We start from the raw sequence: 18,040 nt of genomic DNA, 5'->3' as shown, positions 1-18,040 counted from the left end.
TTCATTAGTTGCCACCATTCAGTTTTTGGAAATAAAAAGTAGCAATACTCAATGGCTTTATTATCCTTAAGACCCTGAGTATTCTTTTTTTTATTATTATACTTTAAGTTTTAGGGTACATGTGCACAACGTGCAGGTTTGTTACATATGTATACTTGTGCCATGTTGGTGTGCTGCACCCATTAACTCTTCATTTAACATTAGGTGTATCTCCTAATGCTATCCCTCCCCTCTCCCCCCACCCCACAACAGGCCCTGGTGTGTGATGTTCACCTTCCTGTGTCCATGTGTTCTCCTTGTTCAATTCCCACCTATGAGTGAGAACATGCAGTGTTTGGTTTTATGTTCCTGTGGAAGTTTGCTGAGAATGATGGTTTCCAGCTTCACTCATGTCCCTGCAAAGGACATGAACTCATTGTTTTTTATGGCTGCATAGTATTCCATGGTGTATATGTGCCACATTTTCTTTATCCAGCCTATCTTGAAGGGCATTTGGGTTGGTTCCAAGTCTGTGCTATTGTGAGTAGTGCCACAATAAACATACGTGTGCACATGTCTTCATAGCAGCATGATTTATAATCCTTTGGGTATATACCCAGTAACGGGAGGGATGGGTCAAATGGTATTTCTAGTTCTAGATCCCTGAGGAATCACCACACTGACTTCCACAATGGTTGAACTAGTTTACAGTCCCACCAACAGTGTAAAAGTGTTCCTATTTCTCCACATCCTCTCCAGTACCTGTTTTTTCCTGACTTTTTAATGATCGCCATTCTAACTGGTGTGAGATGGTATCTCATTGTGGTTTTGATTTGCATTTCTCTGATGGCCAGTGATGATGAGCATTTTTTCATGTGTCTTTTGGCTGCATAAATGTCTTCTTTTGAGAAGTGTCTGTTCATATCCTTTACCCACTTTTTGATAGGGTTGTTTGTTTTTTTCTTGTAAATTTGTTTGAGTTCATTGTAGATTCTGGATATTAGCCTTTTGTCAGATGAGTAGATCATAAAAATTTTCTCCCATTCTGTAGGTTGCCTGTTCACTCTGATGGTAGTTTCTTTTGCTGTGCAGTAGCTCTTTAGTTTAATCAGATCCCATTTGTCAATTTTGGCTTTTGTTGCCATTGCTTTTGGTGTTTTAGACATGAAGTCCTTATCCATGTCTATGTCCTAAATGGTATTGCCTAGGTTTTCTTCTAGGGTTTTTATGGTTTTAGGTCTAACATGTAAGTCTTTAATCCATCTTGAATTAATTTTTGTATAAGGTGTAAGGAAGGGATCCAGTTTCAGCTTTCTACATATGGCTAGCCAGTTTTCCCAGCACCATTTATTAAATAGGGAATTCTTTCCCCATTTCTTGTTTTTGTCAAAGATCAGATGTGTGGTATTATTTCTGAGGGCTCTGTTCTGTTCCATTGGTCTATATCTCTGTTTTGGTACTACTACTGTAGCCTTGTAGTATAGTTTGAAGTCACGTAGCGTGATGCCTCCAGCTTTGTTCTTTTGGGTTAGGATTGACTTGGCAATGTGGGCTCTTTTTTGGTTCCATATGAACTTTAAAGTAGTTTTTTCCAATTCTGTGAAGAAAGTCATTGGTAGCTTGATGGAGATGGCATTGAATCTATAAATTACCTTGGGTGGTATGGCCATTTTCACGATATTGATTCTTCCTACCCATGAGCATGGAATGTTCTTCCATTTGCTTGTATCCTCTTTTATTTCATTGAGCATTGGTTTGCAGTTCTCCTTGAAGAGGTCCTTCACTTCCCTTGTAAGTTGGATTCCTAGGTATTTTATTCTCTTTGAAGCAATTGTGAATGGGAGTTCACTCATGAGTTGACTCTCTGTCTGTTATTGGTATATAAGAATGCTTGTGTTTTTTGCACATTGATTTTGTATCCTGAGACTTTGCTGAAGTTGCTAATCGGCTTAAGGAGATTTTGGGCTGAGACAATGGGGTTTTCTACATATACAATCATGTCATCTGCAAACAGGGACAATTTGACTTCCTCTTTTCCTAATTGAATACCCTTTATTTCCTTCTCCTGCCTGATTGCCCTGGCCAGAACTTCCAACACTATGTTGAATAGGAGTGGTGAGAGAGGGCATCCCTGTCTTGTGCCAGTTTTCAAAGGGAATGCTTCCAGTTTTTGCCCATTCAGTATGATATTGGCTGTGGGTTTGTCATAGATAGCTCTTACGATTTTGAGATACGTCCCATCAATACCTAATTTATTGAGAGTTTTTAGCATGAAGGGTTGTTGAATTTTGTCAAAGGCCTTTTCTGCATCTACTGAGATAACCATGTGGTTTTTGTCTTTGGTTCTGTTTCTATGCTGGATTATGTTTATTGATTTGCATATGTTGAACCAGCCTTGCATTCCAGGGATGAAGCCCACTTGATCATGGTGGATAAGCTTTTTGATGTGCTGCTGGATTCAGTTTGCCAGTATTGTATTGAGGATTTTTGCATCGATGTTCATCAGGGATATTGGTCTAAAATTCTCTTTTTTTGTTGTGTCTCTGCCAGGCTTTGGATCAGGATGATGCTGGCCTCATAAAATGAGTTAGGGAGGATTCCCTCCTTTTCTATTGATTGGAATAGTTTCAGAAGGAATGGTACCAGCTCCTCCTTGCACCTCTGGTAGAATTCGGCTGTGAATCCATCTGGTCCTGGACTTTTTTTGGTTGGTAAGCTATTAATTATTGCCTCAATTTCAGAGCCTGTTATTGGTCTATTCAGAGATTCAACTTCTTCCTGGTTTAGTCTTGGGAGGATGTATGTGTCGAGGAATTTATCCATTTCTTCTAGATTTTCTAGTTTATTTGAGTAGAGGTGTTTATAGTATTCTCTCATGGTAGTTTGTATTTCTGTGGGATCGGTGGTGATATCCCCTTTATCATTTTTTATTGTGTCTATTTGATTCTTCTCTCTTTTCTTCTTTATTAGTCTTGCTAGCAGTCTATCAATTTTGTTGATCTTTTCAAAAAACCAGCTCCTGGATTCATTGATTTTTTGAAGGGTTTTTTGTGTCTCCATTTCCTTCAATTCTGCTCTGATCTTAGTTATTTCTTGCCTTCTGCTAGCTTTTGAATGTGTTTGCTCTTGCTCTTCTAGTTCTTTTAATTGTGATGTTAGGGTGTCAATTTTAGATCTTTCCTGCTTTGTCTTGTGGGCATTTAGTGCTATAAATTTCCCTCTACACACTGCTTTGAATGTGTCCCAGAGATTCTGGTATGTGGTGTCTTTTTTCTCGTTGGTTTCAAAGAACATCTTTATTTCTGCCTTCATTTTGTTATGTACGCAGTATTCATTCAGGAGCAGGTTGTTCAGTTTCCATGTAGTTGAGCGGTTTTGAGTGAGTTTCTTAATCCTGAGCTCTAGTTTGATTGCACTGTGGTCTGAGAGACAGTTTGTTATAATTTCTGTTCTTTTACATTTGTTGAGGAGTGCTTTACTTCCAACTATGTAGTCAATTTTGGAATAGGTGTGGTGTGGTGCTGAAAAGAATGTATATTCTGTTGATTTTGGGTGGAGAGTTCTGTAGATGTCTATTAGGTCCGCTTGGTGCAGAGCTGGGTTCAGTTCCTGGATATCCTTGTTAACTTTCTGTCTCGTTGATCTGTCTAATGTTGACAGTGGGGTGTTAAAATCTCCCATTATTATTGTGTGGGAGTCTAAGTCTCTTTGTAGGTCTCTAAGGACTTGCTTTATGATTCTGGGTGTTCCTATATTGGGTGCATATATATTTAGGAGAGTTAGTTCTTCTTGTTGAATTGATCCCTTTACCGTTATGTAATGGCCTTCTTTGTCTCTTTTGATCTTTGTTGGTTTAAAGTCTGTTTTGTCAGAGACTAGGATTGCTACCTCTGCCTTTTTTTGTTTTCCATTTGCTTGGTAGATCTTCCTTCATCCCTTTATTTTGAGCCTATGTGTGTCTCTGCATGTGAGATGGGTTTGCTGAATACAGCACACTGATTGATCTTGACTCTTTATCCAATTTGTCAGTCTAGGTCTTTTAATTGAAGCATTTAGCCCATTTACATTTAAGATTAATATTGTTATGTGTGAATTTGATCCTGTCATTATGATGTTAGCTGGTTATTTTGCTCGTTAGTTGATGCAGTTTCTTCCTAGCCTCACTGGTCTTTACAATTTGGCATGTTTTTGCAGGGGCTGGTAGCAGTTGTTCCTTTCTATGTTTAGTGCTTCCTTCAGGAGCTCTTTTAGGACAGGCCTGGTGGTGACAAAATCTCTCAGCATTTCCTTGTCTGTAAAGGATTTTATTTCTCCTTCACTTATGAAACTTAGTTTGGCTGGATATGAAATTCTGGGTTGAAAATTCTTTTCTTTAAGAATGTTGAATATTGGCCCCCACTCTCTTCTGGCTTGTAGAGTTTCTGCCGAGAGATCAGCTGTTAGTCTGATGGGCTTCCCTTTGTGGGTAACCTGACCTTTCTCTCTGGCTGCCCTTAACACTTTTTCCTTCATTTCAACTTTGGTGAATCTGACAATTATGTGTCTTGGAGTTGCTCTTCTCGAGGAGTATCTTTGTGACGTTCTCTGTATTTCCTGAATTTGAATGTTGACCTGCCTTGCTAGATTGGGGAAGTTCTCTTGGATAATATCCTGCAGAGTGTTTTCCAGCTTGCTTCCATTCTCCCTGTCACTTTCAGGTACACCAATCAGACATAGATTTGGTCTTTTCACATAGTCCCATATTTCTTGGAGGCTTTGTTCTTTTTATTCTTTTTTCTCCAAACTTCTCTTCTCACTTCATTTCTTTCATTTGATCTTCCATCACTGATACCCTTTCTTCCGGTTGATTGCATTGGCTACTGAGGCTTGTGCATTCATCATGTAGTTCTTGTGCCATGGTTTTCAGCTCCATCAGGTCCTTTAAGGACTTCTCTGCATTGGTTATTCTAGTTAGCCATTCATCTAATTTTTTTTCAAGGTTTTTAACTTCTTTGCCATGGGTTCGAACTTCCTTTAGCTCAGAGTAGTTTGATCATCTGAAGCCTTCTTCTCGCAACTTGTCAAAGTCATTTTCTGTCCAACTTTGTTCCATTGCTGGTGAGGAGCTACGTTCCTTTGGAGGAGGACAGGCACTCTGCTTTTTAGAGTTTCCAGTTTTTCTGCTCTGTTTTTTCCCCATCTTTGTGGTTTTATCTACCTTTGGTCTTTGATGATGGCGACGTACAGATGGGGTTTTGGTGTGGATGTCCTTTCTGTTTGTTAGTTTTCCTTCTAACAGTCAGGACACTCAGCTGCAGGTCTGTTGGGGTTTGCTGGAGGTCCACTCCAGACCCTGTTTGCCTGGGTATCAGCAGCGGAGGCTGCAGAACAGCGGATATTGGTGGACAGCAAATTTTGCTGCCTGGTCGTTCCTCTGGAAGTTTTGTCTCAGAGCAGTACCCGGCCATGTGAGGTGTCAGTCTGCCCCTACTGGGGGGTGCCTCCCAGTTAGTCTACTCAGGGGTCATGGACCCACTTGAGGAGGCAGTCTTTCCATTCTCAGATCTCCAGCTGCATGCTGGGAGAACCACTATTCTCTTCAAAGCTGTCAGACAAGGACATTTAAGTCTGCAGAGTTTTCTGCTGCCTTTTGTTTGGCTATGCCCTGCCCCCAGAGATGGAGTCTACAGAGGCAGGCAGGCCTCCTTGAGCTGAGGTGGGCTCCACCCAGTTCGAGCTTCCAGGCTGCTTTGTTTACCTACTCAAGCCTCAGCAATGGCAGGCGCCCCTCCCCCAGCCTCGCTGCCACCTTGCAGTTTGATCTCAGACTACTGTGCTAGCAATGAGCAAGGCTTCGTGGACATATGACCCTCCCAGCCAGGCACGGGATATAATCTCCTGGTGTGCCGTTTGCTAAGACCATTGGAAAAGTGCAGTATTAGGGTGGGAGTGACCTGATTTTCCAGGTGCCCTCTGTCATCCCTTTCTTTGACTAGGAAAGGGAATTCCCTGACCCCTAGCACTTCCCGGGTGAGGCAATGCCCTGCCCTGCTTCCGCTCACGTTTGGTGTGCTACACCCACTGTCCTGCACCTACTGTCCGACACTCCCTAGTGAGACGAACTCGGTATCTCAGTCAGAAATGCAGAAATCACCCATCTTCTGTGTCACTCATGCTGGGAGCTGTAGACTGGAGCTGTTCCTATTCAGCCATCTTGGCTCCCTCAGACCTTGAGTATTCTTAAGTCAGGGGTAAGGGCTCTATTTAAAAAATGCTATTATATCAGATGGAAATTAGTGTTAAAAAAAGATTCAGTCAATAGATTTGCAGCATCGAAGTCCTTATACCCCACTGCTCCTGCAAGTTACTAATAGCGAATAGCTAATGACTTCTAGTCATGACCTATCCTGTCCCCATGCTTTGGTAAAGAGCCCCCAGAATAATGCCCTCTCTCAGCCTTAGGGACTCACCTTGTCTGAGCTAATTCCAATTTGTGATGATACTTTTATTCCTTCGTTCATAACACTGTCCCTTAAAGTAGCTGAAGTCAGCGTACCCTATAATAAAATGGAGTAAAACAATTTGATTGTAATGAAACGTTTTGAATTCAGCCCTTAACAACCTGGATAAGCATTATGTGATCCAGGTAGCCCAGCTCCAGAATGCCTGGCCACACATGCCAAATTAGGACAATATCCAACAGGATCTAATGAGTAAGCCTGATGAACACCTCTCCAAAATGTCCTGAGATGACAGGATGTGCACGGGACTATAGTACTTTTAATACTCCACTGTCAAGACCTGCTGAGGGAAATTCTGTTCTTCTGGTCCTAAAGAAAGTACTAAGCTTCTTTGAAAACCTGCCATGATTACTCTGTCTTCTGTATTCCGCCATCAGCCTGCACTAAAACCCTTCTTAAATGAAAGATACTCTGTGATAGAGTTCTTCACCTTTCCTCTCCTCTGGACTTGAAAATACTGGGGTGGGATGGGAGGGAAGGCAGCATTGAAACTTGCTTGAGTTTTACCCATACCCATGTGTAAAGTTGAACCCATATCCTACCTGAATCTATGCCTATGTGTAAAGTCCTATATATTTAGAGGAAAATTAATCAGCTTCTAATTTCACCACTGTAGCCAGAAGGTATTTTTTAAATCACATTAATATATCCCTTTGGCCAGAATTCCAAATGCAACAACAAGCTGAACCCCTAACATATTCTAATCAGATCATTATTATATACTTTAAAGAAATGAATATTATTTGAATAAGTCCTAATTCCATGGCATTAGATAAGTATATTTCAATAATGACATCAACCCATGATTTGCAAAATTTTATTTTTCAAGGTTGAACAATGATTCATTGTAGACTTTCAGATGAAATAATTAGCAGTCTTGAAGTACACATTGAATACAAATTAATTTGATTTCAGTAGGCACATTTCTTGGAACAAACTGAAGAGTACTTAAAAGATCCCATTGAATGCATGTGGCATTATTCCTAGTTTATGGATACTGTTTCAACCAAATGAATCTTGGGAGAGGGCACTTAGTAATTAATGCATCTAGAAACTGATAGCACTAAAATATTAAAACTTATGCATTCCAATGTTTACATGTGTATGTGTGTGGGCACATGTGATTCTGCTTTGCCTGTTTTACTATCTTACTGTTTCCTCTGGGGATCTTACCTCACTTCTACTGACAGTCACTCAGAAATTTTTTTATCAGCCCTTTTATCCGTCATTTTCTAGTTTTCAAATATTTCTAATAATGCCTTTTATTTTAGACAAGGTCTTTGTTGAAAAAACTAAATTACACCAAAATAAAACCATACTTTATCCCTAGTGCTGCTCATAACCTGCCAGAACTTTCATGCTTCAAATCACAAGGCTAGGGAAATTGTCTAGTTAAGAGCCCCCCTCCACACCACTGTGATGGGCTGGGTCTTCCAGGTACTGCTGCTACAAGGTAATGTATAGATATAATTTCTTCTGTCTCTTACAAAATAAACTGACCATGAAATATCGTTGTCCCCTCACTTTCTTGTTTCAGCTGGCAAAGGATGTAAAGATTCCAGATGGATTTACATCTAAGTCAGAAATATTCATTACCTATGAGCCACTTTAAATATTTTCTGTCCTTTCTAAATGATTACCTAACATTTCAATCTCCCTTTTTGACATGTGCCCAGCTTCCTTTCTTTATTAACACTTTATCCTTTAAAGCTCGGTTTGTCATTTACAATCTCTCTTACTTGGTTACTTTGGGACATCTTTGTAGATTCAGGTCACTTTTGCCTATTTTTACAGGAATAACTGCCACAGAGCCCAATGGGAGTTGACTTCCTAAAATAGTTTACTGTCTTACTGTCTTCAAATATGATTTTAAGATAAAACTTATTTTTAAGCTTAACTTTGAGTAAATATTATGAAGAAAAAATGAATTATTAAAAGACTTGATTCTACACACTACTTATATGAGGAAATTTTCTGAAATTAAAACATATCAAGCTCCATTTGCTCAGCGATGAGGTACTTGCACAAAGTTCCCCATGGCCTTTTGGTGTACAAATTTATAATAATGAAGACTACTTCTAAGAAAAAAATTTGACATAAAAGTTTGTTTTTTTTTAAAAAAACTACTGCATTCAAAAAGTTGTTTGAGTTGTAAACACTCAAGGATAAGCCAGTTTTAGGATCACATTATTGTGTCACAGTAAAAGAAATGTGAGTCACATTTATTTCCTTAATTCATGGATTCAGGCTTTCCTAAATTCTCAATAATGAGCTACACTACATTCTTGATGTAAGTTGTTAGGAAAATCCAAATCTTCATTTCTAGCACTAAGTGTCAAGAAATGTGCTATTATGAAATCACACATAGTCAGCTGCTTTTGTATTTTGGTTAACCAGGTAGTTTGAAAATTATTTTCCGACTAGCACTGTCCTCAGATTTTAGAAGCAGAACTAGAGGAATTATACTGAGGTATACTTTGTGGCAGTTCTGTTGCTTCTCTATTGCCCCAGAATTTACCATGGTATTGAGGATGGATATGCAGAAATTATGCTCTTCATCAGGTAGCAGTTACCATAGGTGATCAAACATCACCTGTCTATGGCGTCTATAACATATTTGGGTGATGGACTAGCACTACTTTAATTTTGCAGGCTTATATATATGGTGAAAGTTGTATATTTTGTGAAATCTTTTTTTTAACCTTTAACATTAAGTCATTACATATGAACTTATCACTGAATATGTTTAGATTAATTTCTGATTTTACAAAAATGGAAACCTGAAAAACACAGATACTAGCAAAGTTTTTTCATAGTTATGTTTAATTCCTTTTGTTTAATACTGGAAGGAAGCTTTTGTGTAGTCTAATCTTGGATTGGGCAAATATTTGATGCTGTCTGATAGTAACACTGTTGGCCAGATAATAATTTTGATAAATCAATCTATCTGCTTTGGGGAGTAGAATTTGACGCCTCCCTTAAGGTATTAAGAAATACTCATTCTACAGTACATGTGTGTAGGAGTTCAGTCCTGTACTCAGGCTCACAACTGTATCATTTGGTGGTTTGTAACAACAGCTATTGCACATCTTGTGGGGATTCTGAGAAAAATCAAGCGTCTGGGGCTTTCTTCCTTTCTTCTTATCAGAAGAAAACCAGCTTAAAATGGGTGAAAAGAACAAAACTGGTCTTTAACTGTAGGCTTAATTGTCATGAATCAGTGAGAAAAAGAGTGGTGGCCTTTTCCCCTTTGTCACCATAGTTTTCTCTGGGCATGCAGGTTGTTCAACCTTAGTCTGGGTTATAATAATCTTTAAGATTTTTGTTTTTTGACTAAACCTTTGGTTCTTTATATAGTTTTGGAAAAATCACATACAGTTTGTTGATGTTTTTCTTTTTCTGAAAAATCTTATCCCAGTGCCAATTCTTTTGAAGGCTGCTTGTAATCTAATTCATAACAGGTTTCTTTACTCCATGTTGTAAAATCTGAGTACAGATACTGTCCAAACTGTCCAAAGAGTAATGTTTGAATTCACAGTAACAAAAGTTACAAAGTTTGTGCAAAAGATATTGTACACCATTGGAGTACCTAGAGCTTGCTATAGTTAATTTTATAGATAAAGCTGCATTTCTCATTAAAACTATTCTGTGCTACATTAAAAGTTAAGTTTTGGATTTAATCTTTACTAAAAATAAAACTGAATACTCATTTAATCTCTGAAATCTGAAGATGCAGACTGCCTTTACATGATGTTTATAATGTGGTAATAAATCACTGGAAACTTTTAGACATCATAATTGCTTTGGAGCTCTTCAAGTTTTCCAAGTGTCATGAAGTAAACCCGGCTGTGGTGATTGCGCAGGGTAGAGGTAAAGAACAGCTTGAAAAAGAAAGAAATACACTGTCAACAGATATTTAATACATTGCCAACAGATATTTAATACATTGCAACCAGATATTTAATATAACTATAATTTTATCTGCATCTGCTAATTAAAATATTAAGCCTTACTGTTTTGTGGAACAGTTTCTTTTTCAAATGAAAGAATGAGTTTACATTAGTTTGGAGTCTAAATTATACATTTTTAAAAAAAACCTTTTACTATATTCTACATAATTATAATTTATATGGTTAAATAAAATTAGTAATTTTGTAGGTGGCCTTCATTTGCTGAAGTTCTTGATTATTTTTGGGCAATAATTCTTTGCTTTTTAAAACAATAATCTACTTATATTCAAGTTGGCTTTTCTTTTAATATAAGGAAACAAATTATTTAGGTGTTGTTTACCATTGCTGCTTGTATTTAAGAAGCCATTGAAATTTTCTACTTGGTACAATTTTCCTTATTTTTCTTTTCTTTATTTTTTAATATTAAAAAATTTAACAGATAGATAATACTGTATGTTTTTATCACATACAAAGTGATGTTTTGAAGTCCATATACATTGTGGAATTGTTAAATCTTGTTAATTAACAAATGTATGACCTCACGTGGTTATCATTTTTATGGTGAGAGCACTTAACAACCACTCATGCAATTTTCTATTTCAGCAAAATGGACTGACATCAATAGATTGATAAAATGAGTTAAACCCAGTGGCTTAGAGAGGGACGTGTTGTGTAAATGTGGTCTGTACCATAAAGAAAATTATAACAAAATATGCACATAAATATCAGACAAAGGTCTCCTTGTTAGGACTAAGGCTTTTGACATCCACAGTGGCTATATTTAGGAGACTTGGTGACATAATGATGATAATAAGATACACTAGGTGTGACAAAGGGAGGCAGGGAGTCTCTAATTTGTGATACTGTGAGCTTACAGTGTATGTAACTGTACATGTTGCTTGATAAAAGATAGTATTTGAAATTATTACAATTTAAATATTAAAAGTATTTAATATTATTAGACGAAGGCAGCAATCATAGTTACTTCGGTTAGTAGTCATCAAGAAAACAAATAATCTTTTAAGAAAAAATTATATGATTACACGGAGTTAAACAAAATTTAAAATGCCCTCGCTTAACTCTTCTAAGATCTGCTTTATACCTAATTAAATAAAAGTCTTCATAAACCTTTACAGAGTTTGCTCTGTACAGAGGGGGATGCAGGGCTTTAAGTGTATATGAAAACAGTATTTTACATTTCATAGTAAGTAATTTTACCTCATAATAAAGAGACAACATTGTAAACTTTTTAAAAGATATGCTAATCATTCTTGACTTAACATATCTGATGTTACAGGCAATCTGTGAGATGCTTACAGATATGAGTAGTTGTCACAATTGTTCCCAAAGCAGTTATTAATATTTCTATTTTGGAGATGAAGGAACTAAAGATCAGAAAGATTAATCAAACTTCTCAGGTTCTCTAACCTAGTTAGTCCTGGTTAGAGCCAGGACTGCATTCTAGGTCTTGCTGACCTGAAACACAGGTTTTTGCCATTTCATCTCTTCACATTGTAAATTGGCAACTTTGCTTGACATACAGTGCTTTATTCTGGCTGTTCTGATATTAACTCAAATCCTCTGCAATCTCTTCTCAACATGAATGTTTCCTAATCCTATTAGGACTATTTCTTCACCCTATTATTTCCTGTAATAGGTAGGAATGGTAATAATCTTACACCATGAAATTTTCCATCTAAACTATTTGAATTAGTTGTTAAAATTGATCAAATTATACAAATAACTGCCAAATCTTGATTTTATTTTTATTTTCTGCAAAATAAACATCATAACACCCACTTGTGAAGATAAATTGAGATAGCTGTTGAAGTATCTAGCACAAGGCCTACTATACAATTAGGTGCTCAGTAAACATAAGTACATTTTCCTTCTGTTATTGAATTATGTTGAAAGCTATAAAAGGCAGATTTGCTCAAGCATTTTGTTTAAAAATATCATTTTAATATGAACATGAAAGGCACTATGAATCAAAGACAATAAAGGATTTTGAACCAAATAAAATAATGGCTAAGCTTTGCTTAAGACATAACTAGAATTTTTTCTTATTTTTTCAAAATGAGCTTCTTTTGAAACCAAATTTTATCACTTACCAAATTAGCGTTTCTACTGCAAAACATAAAATTGTTTTTTAATCAATAGTATGCCAGTTTGAAAAAATATATCACGAATATATTTATAGCCAGAAGGAAAAGGACAGAAATTTGTTTTGTTAGTTCATTTTCAATTGTTGCGTTATTTTTGCTGTAACTGGAGGGTGTAGGCTATACCTTGTCGCCCCGGGTGCACAGGAATCTCAGCTTCTTAATTGACCTGCGCTTCAGCTCACTTTCCAGAACCCTGGATTGCAAAGAGCGCACTTCAATGGCCTTTTGGCCCCATCCTGTGGTTCGCTGTGTACATTCAAAAGCTACAATACAAATGAAAAAAAATCAGAAAAACACAAAATCTTTCTGGCCGTCATAGAAAATTATAACTACGGTCAATGTTTTTGTTTATTAAGAGGCTCATTATTACACTTCAGGTTAGCACATCCTGTTTTTCCCTCCTGTAGTCAGTTGTTTGGCCATTTTGCTGCTCAAGAGTGGTGTTCAAACTGGCTATCTAAAGGCACCATTGTAATCAACATTTAATTACCAGGTCTCAATTATTTAATTCTTATATTCATATCCTCTAACGCCACAGAAAAAGCTGAGGACTAATTCTATCCCGTTTGTAGACATTTTGATCTACTCACAGCCACTCTTTATTTTATAGTCTAAGTGACATACAGCATTCCTAATAAGGGCTCCTAATAAGGGTGTATATTTGTGCTCCAGTGACATACATGAAAACCTGACCCTTTAAAATTGTTAAAAAATGACTTGCTCAAATAATGACTGTAGCAACCCTAATGCAATCCAATAAATTATCGTGTTATAAGCAGAACCAAAGCTAATTTGATATTCTTAAGGTTTTTTCCTGCTCAGGAAATATTTATTAAGATTTTAACTTTTTTGACTCTATTTTATAATACTTTGTGACAAATATAGATTATGACAATAATTGCCCTAAACCTAATTATGTAAACAGTCAGTCAGCTGGTGCTGTAAGGTATTTTTTGACACAAAGAACAGCACTATTATTACACTTTTAACTTTCAATTTAATATCCTTTATGTACTTCATGGGGAAAAATTCCATAAGTAAATAAAATCCTGACATTTAAAATAATATCAAGATTTTAAACTCAAATTAAAATAGTCTAGGAAACAAGAAGATAAGGCATCTTCATTCTCATATTAACATGATTAAAATCAGTATTCAATTAATTACTTTGATTTTTCATTTTTTCTATTATGAAAGGAATAAAGTCACTAAGAAAAATGGCTATCCTGGAAGAAGACTTTATAAGTCAAATTTCAGACTAGAATTAAAATAACTCCAGATATAAGGGAAATAAGGAAAATCAGTCTCCAGAAGGTTGGGAACAAGTAACAGATTTAGTCTATCTAGAGTTGAATTTCTTCACCTATGTGACTACTTTATTAAAAATGATATTTTTGTCAACAACATAGATCAAAAATTCTAAACTTAAAGCACAGGCTTTTTGCTGAGTCCAAGTACATAGTTCATATGGCATTGCATAATTTCCACCGTAGTCCCAAAACACCTACATCTGCCACTTAACCTAGCTACTGAGCTAGCTTGCTTTCTGAGATGAAACACAATGATTTGGAAGTGGGAACACTTAGTAATACCTGATGCAATTGTTAAGCCTGTATATATTTGTTTGGAAATGGAGAGCAATGATTTGAACACATTTATTATAACTTAAGAAAACGTAAAATTTAAATTGGGGAAATCCGGATCTGAATTAGTTTTAAATAACAAAGCAGTTGTTTGTAGACAGAATAATACAGTAATTGATCTCAATATCAGTGTTATATGGCAGTCTTTAGCATACTCTCAAAATATCCTTAATATACAAACTAAAATATCATGTTCTTATAGTACTGTAATTTATTTTACGTGTAGCTGTCTTTCAAATTCTAGCAACTTAAAGTAGCTTTTTTTGTTTTAGGTCAGAAGTTGTCCTGTCTGAGGATAAGAGCTGCACCAGATGACTTCTCAAGATCACTTTGACCCTTATGATTGTCTACTGGCATAAATATAGGGGTTTGTTCAGTTTCCTATTTGAACTGAATTTCCTTATAACCATTTCGATTAGCATATCGATCACAAAAGTACCACTGTAAAGGATAGAACATGAGTCATTATTTTTACTTTCTTTTGCCCTAAATGTGTCAATTATACTGTAAGCATTTATCTTCTGTCACTTAAAGTGGTTTTAAACCCTCTGTGAGTTCTTACTTGTTTGAGGAAATTGGAGCAGGTTTTCAGGACAATCCTTAAACTGACTATATATGAAAAAAAAAGAAGAAGAAGGATTCTGCAGATGCAATGCAAAGTGCCATCATCCCATAAAAAAATGTTCATTAAAAAGCAGTTCTTTCAAAATGGTCCTTAAAGCCACACGAGGATCATATTTAGTCATTTTATAGAGATCACAGAAGCATCTGCCTTCTCATTTGACAGACCATCTCTCTCTCTTTCTCTCTCTCTCTGTCTCTATGTTGTTAACAACAACATAGACTAAAAATTCTAAACCTAAAGCACAGGCTTTTTGCTGAGTCCAAGTACGTAGTTCATATGGCATTGCATAATTTCCACCTTAGTCCCAAAACACCTACATCTGCCACTTAACCTAGCTACTGAGCTAGCTTGCTTTCTGAGATGGGACACAAAGTTTTGGAAGTGGGAACACTTAGTAATACCTGATGCAATTGTTAAGTCTCTCTCTCTCTCTCTCTCTCTACACACACACACACACACACACACACACTGCTGCCTTTTTCCTTTATTTTCTCCATTAAACTTCTCTTTTCTATAATAGCTATCCTCCAGCTAATCATTCTACTCTCTCAAATATTTTTACTTTTCGTATCTAGAATTACTTTACCCCTATCTAGAATCACTTTACCCCTATCTAGAATCACATCTGGGGTCACTGAGCCTCAGAACATATACAAGAATCTCAAACTATTTGGATTTCTCAGATCAGCAGTCCTGCTTTGGCTAGGAAGAAAAAAATGTCCAGTTTGATGAAGATGAAAAGGCATTTTTCTTTCTTGCCACGTGGTTGGTACCTAACAAGCACTCCAGTCAGTCATATCTGTCACTTTTCTAAATGATTTGATTCTTCACAAGAATATCACTCACAAAATAGAACTCTACTGGCTATAAAAAATAGAAGTATTTGGCTCTTTTATACTAGTTGGCAGTCTCCTAAGATAAAGATAAACCCCACAATCAGTGTGATGAAAAGAAGCATTTCCAATATCTGTGTAAAGTCTGCAAGTAAAGGGAGTTAAAACAAAATTATAGATTTTTGTGGAAAGGAATTAGCTCTCATTTCAATTATACAATATTGCAAATAACTCAGATAACCAAAATGAGTCTCTTTGTGGTACTCTCACGAATTCATTAAGCATAGGACAAATACAGGCATCACCTTACTAAGGGAATAATTATGCAGAACCCCAAATTAATCTTATGTATCTTAAGAAAATGTAATAATTTAGGAAATCTTTTCTTAAGACACTTTTTTACCCTTGAAAAGTTACTCTGGGGTCCTGAAGAAGAAAGAAATTGTATACATACCTATAGAAGATGGTATGTCTTTCCACATTTCAAGGATCCTCTTGAAGAGTTGTTCATTTGCTTCCACAGAGAGGGCTTCAGCATTGAAGGTGAGCATCATGCCAATTCCCAAGCAATCAGGTAAAATGATGATATTCTGTGGTATAATGATTTCCAGGGGCTGGAATTATGTTTCATAAAGATTTATATGTCCAATATTTTATCACTACTACTTTAATCGAAGCAGCTTGGCAGAGCAATAAAGACCAAAAGAGGTTCAAAGAGAAAGGAGGAAGAGCAACCTCTATTTCCAAATTAATAAGCATGCTATCCAATATTTGAAGAGAGCTGCTTTCTTTATGTCATAAATTCATAACTGTTAAATATTCTTCTTTATAATTAGGAGAAAGCCTTATTAGAAAAGCAAAGATGTATTTCCAACACAGAGAGATTTCTTGACATTTCACAAATTATTATGTATCATAATAGAAGAAACACTACTTGTTACAGACTTGGGTTTAAGATAACACATTAATAAATACTTTAGTAATTAATGTACAAACCAAATAACAAATATACAATACTTGCTTATCAGGCAACTCACTCAAATTAGAAATAGAAAACTAATCTAAAAAATAGCTTGAGCTTAAAATGTTTACAAGGGACAGCTTTATAATAGTCTTCACAGCTTGAAATATATTTCCCCCTTTGAGTCATTTCCCCCTTTGCAAAAAAGTTAGAATTTCTTTTCCAATTAATATAATTTCAAATGCACTTAAGATACACATTCAAAGACATATTTGGTGACATAATATGAAAAACTAAGAAATATCTAAGCATTTCTAAATTTCATAATGCACAAAACAATGCAACAAAGTTTTCTTAATCTACAGATATTGTCACATTAACAGTATTTCCCTGCAAATGAAAAATTGTGTTCCTCTATGGTTTCTCCAAACTAGCACATTCCAGAAAAAAAAAAAAAAAGTCAGAAACTATACTTGCCAAACCCAGCGTACTCAGGCCAGGTGCTTGAGGCCATGTCCCAGCAACAACAATCCTTATAACTAAAATGGGGATCCAGAGACGAAAAGCAATTTTAATGCGTTCCCTGGGCACTTGCATGAGCAATTGAATCAGAAAACAAAGATAAAGGAAGAGAGTAAAACAAATTGCAGGAAAGAAGGTTGTCTGAATAAAATCTGTTTAGAAAAAAACTGGACAGCTGCAAATCCAGACAGCCTCAGATGCTTCTCAGATGATTCCTGAAGTAACTAGATATTCTTTAGCACACATGGTTCCCTTGTATCATTACAGCTTTTGTAATCTAGCACTCTTGGAAAAATATTATTTTTATTATATTCTTTCTCAGAAGACACCCCCCTCCCTGATATTAGAGTCTTTTCTCTTTTAATGGGTCAAGACACTAGAGTATTTAGCTAAAAATATTTTTGAATATACACAAGGTATCCTAATTGGGTCAGAAAGTGATTTTTAAGAACTCATCTCTAACTAACAAATTGCTTCAAAAGGAAATAACTTTCCTTGCTTATTAATCATGTGAAACAGGGGTCAACATTCCTGAATTACTTTTCAAATAAGTGTAAACATGGACCAATACTGCAAAGTTCAATACTGCACTAGCTTCTTAATAAAAGCTATCTGATGCAACATTAAAAAAAAAAGAGATGCAGGAAGCTACGGAAGACACTCCAACTGAAGAGTACAACAATAGCTATATCAAAATTAACCTGACCTCACGTTTAAGTGGCTTTGGCTAAGATTGGTTCAGTATTTTCTAAATTATCAACAGTGTGATTTCTATATAATCATGGGCAACAACTGAGTAATAAGCTAATTATCTTCAATATGACCAAAAGACTTTTACAAAATTGTCCCCACTAATGTCCTG

At 36.1% G+C, this 18,040-nt stretch overlaps 1 protein-coding gene across 1 annotated transcript in view; it reads right to left on the bottom strand.

Annotated features, from left to right (window-relative positions):
• Positions 1-7,282: 7,282 nt before the first annotated feature.
• Positions 7,283-18,040, bottom strand: part of NRK (Nik related kinase) — a 135,644-nt gene continuing 124,886 nt past the window's right edge. The window contains exons 27-29 of the mRNA XM_055267555.2: positions 16,150-16,309; positions 12,718-12,857; positions 7,283-10,360 (exon numbers count right to left, since the gene is read on the bottom strand). Coding sequence (XP_055123530.1) covers positions 10,265-10,360; positions 12,718-12,857; positions 16,150-16,309 — 396 coding nt within the window. The 3' untranslated portion in view covers positions 7,283-10,264. The remainder of the gene's footprint in view (positions 10,361-12,717; positions 12,858-16,149; positions 16,310-18,040) is intronic.

Source organism: Symphalangus syndactylus, chromosome X (assembly GCF_028878055.3).
Source record: "Symphalangus syndactylus isolate Jambi chromosome X, NHGRI_mSymSyn1-v2.1_pri, whole genome shotgun sequence".
Classification (NCBI taxonomy): Eukaryota; Metazoa; Chordata; class Mammalia; order Primates; family Hylobatidae; genus Symphalangus; species Symphalangus syndactylus.
Note: the sequence above shows the minus strand (reverse complement) of the source record. Positions and strands in the feature narration are given on the sequence as shown.